At 35.4% G+C, this 14,574-nt stretch overlaps 3 protein-coding genes and 1 non-coding gene across 5 annotated transcripts in view; 2 read left to right on the top strand and 2 right to left on the bottom strand.

The window, feature by feature from the left end:
- Positions 1 to 14,574, bottom strand: part of LOC134846552 (centrosomal protein of 41 kDa-like) — a 604,453-nt gene that overhangs the window by 445,106 nt on the left and 144,773 nt on the right. The gene's annotated exons all lie outside the window — the stretch shown is intronic.
- LOC134846553 (dynein axonemal heavy chain 6-like) overlaps positions 1 to 14,574 on the top strand; it is a 115,031-nt gene that overhangs the window by 39,464 nt on the left and 60,993 nt on the right. The window contains exons 21-26 of the mRNA XM_063863938.1: positions 5,974 to 6,129; positions 6,526 to 6,687; positions 10,969 to 11,106; positions 11,544 to 11,697; positions 12,561 to 12,884; positions 13,326 to 13,486. Coding sequence (XP_063720008.1) covers positions 5,974 to 6,129; positions 6,526 to 6,687; positions 10,969 to 11,106; positions 11,544 to 11,697; positions 12,561 to 12,884; positions 13,326 to 13,486 — 1,095 coding nt within the window. The remainder of the gene's footprint in view (positions 1 to 5,973; positions 6,130 to 6,525; positions 6,688 to 10,968; positions 11,107 to 11,543; positions 11,698 to 12,560; positions 12,885 to 13,325; positions 13,487 to 14,574) is intronic.
- LOC134846551 (uncharacterized) overlaps positions 1 to 14,574 on the bottom strand; it is a 138,965-nt gene that overhangs the window by 73,648 nt on the left and 50,743 nt on the right. The window lies entirely within an intron of this gene.
- On the top strand, positions 10,353 to 10,439 carry Trnai-uau (transfer RNA isoleucine (anticodon UAU)). Its single transcript is given in 2 exon segments — positions 10,353 to 10,390; positions 10,404 to 10,439. It is a non-coding gene; the product is annotated as a tRNA-Ile (tRNA).

Raw genomic sequence — 14,574 nt, 5'->3', positions numbered from 1 at the left:
AAAAAGACATCTTTTGGTTTTTGCTTAATGAATGTTCGGAACATTGTGCTAATGGCACAGAAACCGGCTACCATTGTTTATATTTTTTGGTACGAAACGTTTTTCGAAAATTTTTGACAGATGCAGGTGTGAATACTGCTCGAAACATTATCCACCATATTACTGCTTCTTCAGGTAGGACACACTCAGGTAGGACATTGAAAATGAGAAGAAACTTTGTCTTAAAGTGTTTTTTTAGCTTTTTTTTTGTTTTCCACGCAAACTTAGGTACAAATAATCATCGGAATGAGTTGAGTTGAGTAATATCTCATGGTTAATCTCTTCTAGTCGTGCTTCAAATGGAATCAAAAATTTTCCAAAAAAATTTCAGTGTTGAGAAACTGGTGTGATAATTGATTTCGGTCTTACTCGAGTGAACGATGTGAGCGACAAGGCTTATTTTTTTCAACCAAAATGAGTCAATAGAAATAATCATGGGTATGAATCGAATGATATATCATTTTAAAGCCCTTTCAATCCTGTCGAGAAAAACACGTTTGAAATTTTTGAGTCTTAGTCTAATTTCGAGCAAGTAGGTCTTATGAAAAAAAATGTTTCCTTTGAATAAAGGGAAATTTAATTTTAGTCCAGGATTACTGGTTTTGGAAGCTTCATTTTAGCGCTTCCTTGGCAATAAAACAATATATCTATATATATATATATATATATATATATATATATATATATATATTTTTTTTTTTATTTGTTATTTATTGATTGAAGATAAATGTTGTCGATTATGCCTAATCCACTATCCATCTACGCGTTTGACAGTTCTCTCATCACAACAGGCACAAAAAAAACGACTATTATTTGAAAAAGACATCTTTTGGTTTTTGCTTAATGAATGTTCGGAACATTGTGCTAATGGCACAGAAACCGGCTACCATTGTTTATATTTTTTGGTACGAAACGTTTTTCGAAAATTTTTGACAGATGCAGGTGTGAATACTGCTCGAAACATTATCCACCATATTACTGCTTCTTCAGGTAGGACACTGACTCATCAGTTTTTATTTTGAGTTTATTGAAAAGTCATGAATATTTTTCAATTTATTGTTTTTCTTCCACGCAAAACTCAGTTTAAAACCTTGTCAAGTATACGACCAAGATATAAAACTGGTCAAGTAAAAATCTTCTTGGTTTTTTTTACTGTGATTGAATGAAATATTTTTTCCTTCAGCGCTGCGAAATTTAGCTCTAATTTAGCGATTATTTGGTATTGATCGGAGTAAAATTTAGCGATTTGATCGCAAGGACGTTCCATGATTTTGCACTGTTTTTCCCTTCGACTACAACCCGGGAGCACCCATAAATGTTACCCTTGCGATACACAAATATTTTGCAATCGGGTATTTTTTCCGTAAATAACTTTGTTCACAGAAAGGTCAAAATTAGAAGTGGTAAATTTACGTTCAGTTCAATTCAATTCAAATTGTTTTGAGTCTCTGGTCTGGAAGTAACGAATGCGCCTGGAATGACAAAGTTCCTGGGTTCGAATCTCACAGGAAATGTTTTTTTTTCAAACGGTAAATAAATTGCATTTTCTTTCATTAGAAGAGCAAATAAAGTTTTTGAGGGTGAGGCGGACTTTTCATAAGTCTTAAGTCTTTTTGATTTTTGTTGGCTTTCTAAAAAAGGTTTCTAACAAGGTATTTTCGGCTTCTTTGTTACCGCTGGGTACCTTATCTTCCGATCCTGATTTGACATTTTTTTGTCTTGGCATGTTTTTGTTTCACAACTAGCTTTATTAATTTTGATAGATTTAGTTTTTTTTTAAATTTTTTTTCGATTTTTTTTCTCGTTTTGTATCGCAAGTGGTACAAAGCTCAGCTTTGCCTCTGTGTACAAAAACTTTAATCGTGCATTAAAATAATCTTAAGTTCAGTTAATCGGTTATAGTAAGAGTTACTCTACGTCAAAAACTTATCCGGTTATAGAAAAAAACTACCCCTAGCATAAATATTCCAATACTTTCTTTCGAAATCGGAATCACTTACAGAAGTGAAACAACTATGGTTTTGTGGTGTTTTTGTTAGTTTTTAGGTGCAACATGAAAATTTAATGAGACCGAAAATGGTCATACAAAAGCTTTCTACGTTTTAATTCTGAATTCGAAAAAGATAATTCGAAAACAAAAAGTTATTTGTCTGAGTTGACTACAAGTTATATTTCAATGTTCTGTTTTTGAAGAGTAGCGTACTTTTTTTCGCATTACGAGGGCAAACTGAGCACTGGATAGGAGCACATTTTTGTGTCTGTATGTTCCTGGATTCTAGAGACAAGTCTTGAAATATGTTCCAAAATTTAAGTGGATTCCACAAACAAAATTTCAGTGGATTCCGCATACATATACCTCTAACGTAAATTTTGTTGGCACATTTGTTTTGTTACGGATTCCGCAACTGTAAGTGGATTCCGCAAAATGTAAGCGGAATCCGCAAATGTAAGTGGATTCCGCAAACTGAAAGTGGATTCCGAATTTTGTTCAATACTCAACTTGCAGATGAACAATTAAAAGCTGAGCTAGAATTCTTATCTCTAGCAATGCGGAATTTAAAAGCAAAGACTTAACCATTGTCAGCGGAATCCACGAACAAGTCTTGAAACATTGGTTACCTAAATCGGTGGATGTCATCTTTTAGTATTTTGGAAACACAACACCGAACAATTTCATTATTTGGAGTCATTGAGTTGAGAGTGTATGGAGCACACAGCATATAGACAAATTAGGTCAGTATTTGGGATTGCGTCAATCCCAAATACTGATTTTGGAAGCATAACGCCGAAAAAATGCAGTAATTGTAGTCATTGGGTTGAGTGTATGGAAACACAACACACAGCATATCGCCAAATTAGGTCAGTATTTGGGATTCCATCGATCCCAAATACTGGTCAGTATTTGGGATTGATGAAATCCCAAAAACTGGAAAAATAAGGAATAAATATGGAATATATCCATTATTTGGAGTCATTAGGTTGAGAGTGATTAGAAACCCAACGCATAGCAAATCGTCGAATTATTTCAATATTTGGGATTTCATCGATCCCAAATACTAGTCAGTATTTGAGATTGATGGAATCCCAAAAACTGGAATAATGTGGAATAAACATGGAATATATCCATTATTTGGAGTCATTAGGTTGAGAGTGATTAGAAACCCAACGCATAGCAAATCGTCGAATTAGTTCAGTACTTGGGATTTCATCGATCCCAAATACTGGTCAGTAATTGGGATTCCATTAATCCTAAACACTGATCTATTTTAGTAAGTTTCTTTTCTAGTAAATTTCTATTCTAGTGAAATCAAATCACGTATTTAAAAGATATAATTTTAAAGGCTACTACAATATAAATATATGTAAAGGGAATCCGCAAACAAAATGCGGATTCCACTTACAATTTGCGGATTCCACTTACAATTTGCGGATTTCACTTACAGTTGCGGATTCCGCAACAGCTCAATTTAACTACACAAATATTTTATCATTTGTTTCTGGACTCCACAAACTGTTCTGGATTCCGCAAATACAGTTGCGGATTCCGCAAATTTGCCTATTTTTCGAGCGATTTTGAGCAGTACAATGATTTAGGTATTTGTTTGTGGAATCCAAAACAGCATAGAAGATCAAAAAAAAGTAGCAATGTTGCGGATTCCGCGACAAATCTGATTTTGGCCAGTTGCGGATTCCGCTTACAATGCACAGAATGCACAGTTTGGCCTCGTAATGTGCCAAATTCTGTTTTTGTCATTTTTGCATCTGGCTTGAGTTTTAGCGTGATCTATTTTGTCCTATGGGATCTTTTTATTCATTCCGCCGATCATTTTAGTTTTAGCGTGATCATGGCTTTAGCGTGATCATGGCTTTAGTTTTAGCGTGATCTATTTTGTCCTATGGGGTCTTTTTATTCATTCCGCCGATAAAAATCATTATTTCAACATCTTGAACTGTAACTACTTTGCTTCAATCGGATTAGCTAGAATTAGCCAATCAAATTTCAGCACCATCTCAATATGTTTTGTTCCTAATTATAATTCGACTCGTAAATAAGAAGACTTAGCCAAAACTATAGAATATTTATTTAACTATTCAATTTTTTTTGCAAACATGGTGCAAAATTTTAGGCAGACCAGAAAAAAAGACACCAGAAAATAAAAATAGTTCTAGGGAAAAAAAATGACCACATTTATATCTGCTTAAAGTTGGGACTTGTTAGAAATCGGCTAATATGATTGCATTTGCATTAAGCAAACCAATCACTGCCAACAGTGTACTTGTTCTTTGCATTCATACATTGAGAAACGCAAAATAAAGAAATTTGGGTGGAATAAGTAAAAAGACCCGTCCTATGTAAAGATTTGTTCGCATAACTTCGATTGATTCTTAGTTTGATAATTGTTCTGACTTTCGAAGAAAACAGAATATTTATGCTCGGTGTGATTTTTTTAGGTCAATTTTCACCGATCGAAATCATAATTTTCAACAAATTTTTTTTATACCCCATTGAAGATAGCGACTTCCTGAGGTCAAATTTTAAAAAATTATATTTCACCTCCGATTATTTTTTTGTAAAGTTCGGCGGGTTTGAAAAATGCCAATTTTTCCATGTTCTGGACTAAATTATGCGCGCTTTGAAGAGTTTATTCATAATGCTGAGAGCGTAACGCGAATTGTTTACGCGTGACGAATTATCCCGTACAACAAAATCGTTCCAAATTGAATTGAGGCTAGCTAATTGGTCGTATTAACTTCCTTCGTACGACTCAAAATTTTACACTTAGGTATTGCCCAAAATATATAGGTTTTCAAAAACTATTCGATATGAATTAAGGACAGTCGGAACATTCAGGGCTTTGCCCTGATATACGAGCAGTCTTGTTCAGTTTAAACTTGAGCTTAAATGAATTCTCTGCGTTCGCGTTGATCAAATATAACTTTCAATTACAAAATTAGAACTCGTAAATGTGCAATAGTTATTGCTATGGAGGTTTTACATGTTGTCGTTCTTCCAATGCAAATTATTTCTTCTCGAAATTTTTTGACAGATTTTTGGCCTATTTATTGTTGGCTTCAACTATGTCGGATAATTTACCTAATTTGAGTTATTTCTACAAACTTCTGCCGTCCATGTTCTAATTATTTTAAATTGTTTATTTTTTTTCTGTTTTTAATTTTTTTCATCTTTCAGTTGACATTCTGTGGGCTTATTTTTTATAAATTATTCACATTATACTACAAGCTGAGGGTCTTTTTTTAATTTTTTGCTATTCATAGGTTTTCAAAAAAACTTCGAAAATTTTGTCGACCTTTTTTTAGGTCGACCAAATTGTTTTCCGAGCTCTCCCAAAGCATTAAAAAGACTCTGTTTCCGTCAAAATTTGTGCGCCGCAGGCAAAATTTTGAAAAGCAGGCCAAAAAAGGCGTTTTTAGGCACTTTTTGGAAAATTTTGACCAAAAAATTGCGTTTTTTTCCGCGCGCACTCCCCCCTCAAAATTAGTGTATACTGGCGCCGAAGGCGTCTTTAGAAAGTTTGTAGGGTCCGTCACCAAAAATGGATATTTCATATTTCAAAATAGTACAAAGGGGAAGGGGAAATTTTTTAATGTTTCCACTTCACCTTGAATCATCTTTCATTTACGTACTTGAAAATTGTCTCAGAAGATGATTTTACAATTTCTTCTTTACGTTTTCTTTCATCATTTTTTGTATCGTAATTGAATTACGAATCTGCAAAGTTTTTCTTCCTGCGACTGTTCAATTACGTGTTAATCAACGAAATTTGTTCCGTTTTTTGTCAAATTCCTTCTCCATGTAAACATGATAACTTCGAATGTGTTAAATTCTACTACTGGCTGTCCATTATCTTCTGCTAATTTTCACTTATGCCCAATTATGTTTGGTTGGATACGAATATGAGTTTGTTGCTCTAGTGCGACAGTGTGACTTCGTTCGACTGGCAGAAGAACCAGAGGTACTACTGGAACCAGGACATAGACGACTGCCAAGTGAGGATGGCCAATGCATGCTACCTCTACGGCTACGAGTACCTAGGAGCATCCCCACGTCTAGTCGTCACTCCTCTCACGGTAACACTCAACTCAAATATAAGTATCTGCTTCTAAGTCGACAGGTTGGTGGTTCGAGTCTCATCATGGTCTATTTCTATTGTGTCCGCGTTGTGCAACAATTCTCAGCTCCGGAAAACAATCAAAAAAATTTAAGCAGGGGCAGAACTTGTGCCTATGAAAGGTTTATTCCGCCTCTGCGACCAAATTCAATTCATCAATGCTAATCTAAATTGTACTTTAAAGCAGTAATTTGTAATTTCCTATGTTACGAATTTGAAAAAAAAAAGCTGTAAAAACTGCCCAATCACGACTTCATATCAAAAATGCTCATTGGCTCACTTATTTTGTTAAAGGCATAATATATCTTGGATTTATTTTCTTTGTCTCCTAAGAAATATTAGTTTTTTTCTTCAGGATCGTTGCTATCTCTGTTTGATGGGTGCCTTGGAACTGGATCTGGGAGGAGCTCCAGCTGGACCTGCAGGAACAGGAAAGACAGAGACCACTAAGGATCTGGCCAAGTCCCTGGCCAAACAGTGCGTCGTGTTCAATTGCTCAGAGGGCCTTGACTTCAAGGTCAGATATGAAAGATTTCAAGGCTCTTTTCCAATTTTTTATTTTCTTTTTTTTTAAATTGTTGATTTACATGTTAATATCGCTGAATGCGTGATGTTAGGTTGATCTGAGGTGTTAAGAACAAATCTGTTAACAATTGTTAGTTAGTTCACCATATCAAGTTTCATTGCATTATGACAATGCTAAAGTAGTTTTTGAAAATTGGAATTGAAAGGTGGGGGGGGGGAGTAGAAAAGAGTTGATTTCAAAATTATGAAACCCTATGTGGAATAACACTTTTTCCTTCTTCATTTGACTTCTTTTAACGTCCCCCGCTACCGATAATAGATTTTGAGCGTGAACTATTGATTTTACAAGGTTGTTGGTAATCACCATATGTATACTACACAATCATTCAAAACCATCAGGCATTGTACACGTAATTTCACTCACGTGAAGGGGGAATGGTAAAAGAGCCTGGATTTCTATTCCGAACTGCAGGCAGAGTTTCTAAAATAATCAATCGTGTACTCAAACAAACTATCTCATTTCGAAAACCATATGTTGTGTCAAAACATTAGTTTTGTTTGCAATTGAGTTGGTCTTAGTACAATTGAACCATATTGGTAACATTTAAATTCTCGACTTCAATGCCACAATTGGTTGCTAGACCTTGTAGTTTAATCTTTGGTTTAAGTTCTTTTGCTAAATGTTTTGGCCACAATTTTCCTAAGTTCCAGTTAATCTTTGACCTTAAGTGTTGGGCTAATTTTTGTTCCGACTATCGAAGAAAACGGAATATTTATGCTCGGTGTGATTTTTTTAGGTCAATTTTCACCGATCGAAATAATAATTTTCAACAAATTTTTTTTATACCCCATTGAAGATAGCGACTTCCTGAGGTCAAATTTTAAAAAATTATATTTCACATCCGATTATTTTTTTGTAAAGTTCGGCGGGTTTGAAAAATGCCAATTTTTCCATGTTCTGGACTAAATTATGCGCGCTTTGAAGAGTTTATTCATAATGCTGAGAGCGTAACGCGAATTGTTTACGCGTGACGAATTATCCCGTACAACAAAATCGTTCCAAATTGAATTGAGGCTAGCTAATTGGTCGTATTAACTTCCTTCGTACGACTCAAAATTTTACACTTAGGTATTGCCCAAAATATATAGGTTTTCAAAAACTATTCGATATGAATTAAGGACAGTCGGAACATTCAGGGCTTTGCCCTGATATACGAGCAGTCTTGTTCAGTTTAAACTTGAGCTTAAATGAATTCTCTGCGTTCGCGTTGATCAAATATAACTTTCAATTACAAAATTAGAACTCGTAAATGTGCAATAGTTATTGCTATGGAGGTTTTACATGTTGTCGTTCTTCCAATGCAAATTATTTCTTCTCGAAATTTTTTGACAGATTTTTGGCCTATTTATTGTTGGCTTCAACTATGTCGGATAATTTACCTAATTTGAGTTATTTCTACAAACTTCTGCCGTCCATGTTCTAATTATTTTAAATTGTTTATTTTTTTTCTGTTTTTAATTTTTTTCATCTTTCAGTTGACATTCTGTGGGCTTATTTTTTATAAATTATTCACATTATACTACAAGCTGAGGGTCTTTTTTTAATTTTTTGCTATTCATAGGTTTTCAAAAAAACTTCGAAAATTTTGTCGACCTTTTTTTAGGTCGACCAAATTGTTTTCCGAGCTCTCCCAAAGCATTAAAAAGACTCTGTTTCCGTCAAAATTTGTGCGCCGCAGGCAAAATTTTGAAAAGCAGGCCAAAAAAGGCGTTTTTAGGCACTTTTTGGAAAATTTTGACCAAAAAATTGCGTTTTTTTCCGCGCGCACTCCCCCCTCAAAATTAGTGCATACTGGCGCCGAAGGCGTCTTTAGAAAGTTTTTAGGGTCCGTCACCAAAAATGGATATTTCATATTTCAAAATAGTACAAAGGGGAAGGGGAAATTTTTTAATGTTTCCACTTCACCTTGAATCATCTTTCATTTACGTACTTGAAAATTGTCTCAGAAGATGATTTTACAATTTCTTCTTTACATTTTCTTTCATCATTTTTTGTATCGTAATTGAATTACGAATCTGCAAAGTTTTTCTTCCTGCGACTGTTCAATTACGTGTTAATCAACGAAATTTGTTCCGTTTTTTGTCAAATTCCTTCTCCATGTAAACATGATAACTTCGAATGTGTTAAATTCTACTACTGGCTGTCCATTATCTTCTGCTAATTTTCAATTATGCCCAATTATGTTTGGTTGGATACGAATATGAGTTTGTTGCTCTAGTGCGACAGTGTGACTTCGTTCGACTGGCAGAAGAACCAGAGGTACTACTGGAACCAGGACATAGACGACTGCCAAGTGAGGATGGCCAATGCATGCTACCTCTACGGCTACGAGTACCTAGGAGCATCCCCACGTCTAGTCGTCACTCCTCTCACGGTAACACTCAACTCAAATATAAGTATCTGCTTCTAAGTCGACAGGTTGGTGGTTCGAGTCTCATCATGGTCTATTTCTATTGTGTCCGCGTTGTGCAACAATTCTCAGCTCCGGAAAACAATCAAAAAAATTTAAGCAGGGGCAGAACTTGTGCCTATGAAAGGTTTATTCCGCCTCTGCGACCAAATTCAATTCATCAATGCTAATCTAAATTGTACTTTAAAGCAGTAATTTGTAATTTCCTATGTTACGAATTTGAAAAAAAAAGCTGTAAAAACTGCCCAATCACGACTTCATATCAAAAATGCTCATTGGCTCACTTATTTTGTTAAAGGCATAATATATCTTGGATTTATTTTCTTTGTCTCCTAAGAAATATTAGTTTTTTTCTTCAGGATCGTTGCTATCTCTGTTTGATGGGTGCCTTGGAACTGGATCTGGGAGGAGCTCCAGCTGGACCTGCAGGAACAGGAAAGACAGAGACCACTAAGGATCTGGCCAAGTCCCTGGCCAAACAGTGTGTCGTGTTCAATTGCTCAGAGGGCCTTGACTTCAAGGTCAGATATGAAAGATTTCAAGGCTCTTTTCCAATTTTTTATTTTCTTTTTTTTTAAATTGTTGATTTACATGTTAATATCGCTGAATGCGTGATGTTAGGTTGATCTGAGGTGTGAAGAACAAATCTGTTAACAATTGTTAGTTAGTTCACCATATCAAGTTTCATTGCATTATGACAATGCTAAAGTAGTTTTTGAAAATTGGAATTGAAAGGTGGGGGGGGGGGAGTAGAAAAGAGTTGATTTCAAAATTATGAAACCCTATGTGGAATAACACTTTTTCCTTCTTCATTTGACTTCTTTTAACGTCCCCCGCTACCGATAATAGATTTTGAGCGTGAACTATTGATTTTACAAGGTTGTTGGTAATCACCATATGTATACTACACAATCATTCAAAACCATCAGGCATTGTACACGTAATTTCACTCACGTGAAGGGGGAATGGTAAAAGAGCCTGGATTTCTATTCCGAACTGCAGGCAGAGTTTCTAAAATAATCAATCGTGTACTCAAACAAACTATCTCATTTCGAAAACCATATGTTGTGTCAAAACATTAGTTTTGTTTGCAATTGAGTTGGTCTTAGTACAATTGAACCATATTGGTAACATTTAAATTCTCGACTTCAATGCCACAATTGGTTGCTAGACCTTGTAGTTTTGAGCTCCCGTAGCTCAGTCGGTTAGAGCGCCGTACTTATAGACAGTATGAGCGATGCGGATGTCGGCGGTTCGAGCCCGCCCGGGAGCAAAGATTTTTGGAGAAATGAACAATTATACGAAACCGTGCAAAACATTTGTTATTCCAGGTTCTTTGAGACGTGTTTTTGAGTCGTGCTTTACTATTAAAAAAAAAAATTTCAGTTTCAATTTTGAACAACTGAAAATTATTAGCTTCATATAATTAATGCTATGAAACTTGGCATGGCGAACTAATTAACAATTTTGAACAAATTTGTTCTTCATAAATTACATCGTAACATTTCCATGTCTAAAAATTCTTGGTTGGAACAAAATTTCAGTCAATGAATTCGGAAATGTGAAATGTGGCTTTTTAGTCGTGTAACATTGAGACTAAGGTTGGATCTTGTTAACTATATGCTCCCCTTTTGCAAAAGGGGAGCCAATTTGTTACAAGGTACAAAATGCGTATAAGCCAACTGTTCAATTTTTCCTTTATCGGGGGGGGGGGGGGGGCAAATTCGCTTACAAGATACTATATTTAACTCGATGCCTAAGGTTAAACATAAACCCTCTCAAATGAAACTTACCTTGTTCAGATGATGGGTCGGTTCTTCTCGGGTCTGGCTCAGTCGGGTGCGTGGTGCTGCTTCGACGAGTTCAACCGAATCGATATCGAGGTGTTGTCTGTCATCGCCCAGCAGCTCCTCACCATCCGAAATGCAAAGGCTCAGAAGGTCAGACGCCAGTTCATCATCATTCATCATCATCTTGAAAAATTTGAATCTAAGCTCCTAGGAAAATAAAGAAGCCTTTGATTGGCTCAAATGGTTTTCGATCTGACCTAATTTTATGATCCTTTTGTAGGCAGCACCTCATTCAGGACTTTACTCAAAGTTGAACTCAGTGTTTTTTTAAATAAAAATGAGGACATTTTTGCTTAAAAATGAGGACAAAAAACCTTCAATGGCGGAATTTTTTGTTGAAAGTGTATCGGATTTTATCGGAAATCCAACAACACTTCCATGTAGACCGAGAGTCAATTTGCGAAGCTACACGATAATCTTATCGGAAAAAAATAATCAATAAAAAAATGAACCGAAATCAAGGAAAAACTGTGCACGTTTTTTGGTTTTTATACGGAAAATTTTTTTTCATGCTCATTTTTTTTCAGCTGCAACGCTTCATGTTCGAGGGCCGTGAAATCAAACTGAATCAGACTGCAGCCGCGTTCATCACTATGAACCCTGGATACGCTGGCAGAACTGAACTGCCGGACAATTTGAAAGCCCTCTTCCGACCCATGTCCATGATGGTACCAGACTATGGTCAGTTCTTTTGTGTAGTTCATAGCTATACTTATTTATGTATGACAATAACCAATAAGATGGCAGCGACTAAATTTTGTACATCCAAGTTTGGCGTGATGCTTTTTTTACAACCGGAGCGTAGTGTCATATTACGAAGTTAACTTTTTTCCAACCTAACTAGCAAATAAGAACGCTCTTTTGTAGGATTTTTTACGTCACTGCATAGCATTGGCAATTTAATAGCATCTATCGTTGTTTTTATTCCTGGCTAGTTTTGGTATATTTTCAAGCGACCGTGGCGAGGATTCGAGGCGCCTAACCTTTAATTTGGAGGTTTGATTCTGGCGCAGCGATAGTTTTTTATTTAAGCGTCTCTGAATATGGTTCAGATACTTAATGAGGTCTTGCAGTGTTTTTTTTTCAGGAAAAACTTTAAGTTGTTCATAAGCATTTCCGATTATTGTATTTTGTTTCATACATTAAGTTGAATTTGGTTTTCATTTTTTCAGTCGTGATTCGAACGATGTTAAGAATTTTTGAAAATTTGTAGTTTTTTAAGACTATGGTCGGAGCATTCTGTGCTACTTGCGCAGTAACCGGCTATCCTTGTCAGTGTTATAATTTTTTTTTCACTAAAAAGTATGTTTTGAATCAATTTCATTTTTACTCCTGGTATTTCGAAACCAAAACGTATATTGCTAGCAAAGATGATTAATCTACAAGCATCTCAAATATAACTCATATCTAATACTAGTTAGAAAAAGTTGTGCTGCCAAATCGAAAATTTTCAATTATTTTAAAATCTTTTTTTTTTGAAAAAAAAACATGTCATTTTAATTTGTTGTAATTTTTTTTTTCAATTTGATTTGCTTGCTTTTTAGGTCTCATCGCTGAGGTCATTCTCTACTCTGAAGGGTTCGAAGAGTCCAAAATCTTGGCCCGTAAAATGGTACAGATGTACAAACTCTGTTCCGAACAGCTGTCCCAACAAGACCACTACGATTTCGGAATGAGAGCTGTCAAGTCTGTCTTGGTCATGGCCGGAACTCTGAAGCGAGAGAATCCAGACAAGAGCGAAGATGTCGTCCTGATCCGAGCTCTCCGCGACAGTAACTTGCCGAAGTTCTTGGTGGACGATGCGATTCTGTTCCGAGCGATTCTTCTGGACTTGTTTCCGGGAGTGGAGATTCCAGAGCACGATTACGGTACAAATGGAGTTATTAAAGAATATTATTCAAAGATTCATAATAGAATATTAGTGAATTTTTACAATCTGGGGGAATAATAATGAGTCATAAACACCGTGTCGAAGTTGTTCACTTCTTCTCTTTTGTTTTTAATGAACTGAATTTTAAATTCTCCATCAGTTTTGCTAGCTTTCAATAAACTTGGTGAAAACAGGAAAAAATTGGTATGCCACAAGCAGACAAATCGGACTAACGGATATTGGAAGTTGCTCGACCTTAATTTTCAATTTTTTTCAAAAAAATATTTTCAAACTTTTTAAAAAATATATATATTTTTTTTCGTCAGCTTAGATGAAAGTGAAGAAGAACTGATTCCTCTAAATTTGATAAAACATAAACTGTTATGCTTGAGTATAGTTCAACTAATCTATATAAATATATATTTTTTTCTTTATTTAGGTGTTTTCAAAGAGACAATTCAGGAGGCGTGTCTGAAAAAGGGTCTTCAGATTGTGGATTCGGAGGTCTACAAAGTGATCCAGTTGCATGAGACTATGATAGTGAGACACGGTGTGATGACAGTTGGGCCCACAGGAGGAGGAAAGACTACAGTACTACATGTGAGTCATTCATTTTGGGAGTGCAGGGAAAACTAACCGAGTAGTATATAAACCAGCCAAACGTTACGCCATTTGCATTGAAATATGCTTAACTTTCGAAACTATATACAATTCTGCGAGCCAGCTTTTGCAATCGGGAGAAATACTTTTTTCTCGTGAACAATTTTGTTTACACGACTCATCGCCTGGAAGCCTCTGTTGGAACATTAGTGCAACAGTCGTGTTTTGCACTAGCCAGCGTGGTCTTATATTACAAAGTCCACTTTTTGTCCCACCCCAAGTTGCAATTAAAAGTTCTCTTTTTGTGGCATTTTTGCTATCATAAGCATTGGCACATAGTTATATCAAGGATAGCCGATTACTGTGCAAGTAGCGCAGAATGTTCCGACCATAGTCTTGAAAAATTACAATTTTTTTTTTCATATTACGGTCATTTTTTTCTGCGTGGTGTGATAAAAGGAACTGAACTAAAAACTAGAACTTCGGCATATTGGACAGTCATAGTATAATAGGCAATATGGACATCAGTTTCCTAAAAAAATGACTGGAAAAACAACATAATTTTAAAAAGAAATTTAAAAAACTTCAGTTTTTCAATTATTTTTGCAGTTTTTTTTTTGAGTTTTTGAAGTTTTCGATTCCGAAAATGGCGCTATATCCAAAAAATATTTCAAGAAAACTAAGTTTTTTCGACTTAATTTAAGCATGAACAGCTATTGTAAGCCTCATCACTCTCTTCATTCGCTCGAGTTAAGACTAAAAATCACAAATTTGAAACCTGTTTTTCTCGAAACTGGGAAATCTCCATTTTTTAATTTTTAATGTCGTTCAAATTACGAATGAAAGATTTCAGAATGATATCTCAATTGATCCTTTCTGATGATTCTTTGTGTTATCTGATTTTGCGTGAAAACAAAAAAAAACACAAAAAACTAAAACACCCGAATACAAAGTTTCTCCCCATTTTCAATGCTCGGGACAATTAGCATTGGTTCCGACACAGAGTCAAAATTTTACTTTTAGGGCCTAATTTAATTTTTCAAGGCTTTTTTGTCAGCTAGAATTTATTAATTGTCAAGGGAGACTGT

This window comes from Symsagittifera roscoffensis, chromosome 5 (assembly GCF_963678635.1).
Source record: "Symsagittifera roscoffensis chromosome 5, txSymRosc1.1, whole genome shotgun sequence".
NCBI lineage: Eukaryota > Metazoa > Xenacoelomorpha > Acoela > Convolutidae > Symsagittifera > Symsagittifera roscoffensis.
The sequence above is the reverse complement of the archived record's forward strand: the minus strand, read 5'-3'. Positions and strand labels throughout refer to the sequence as shown.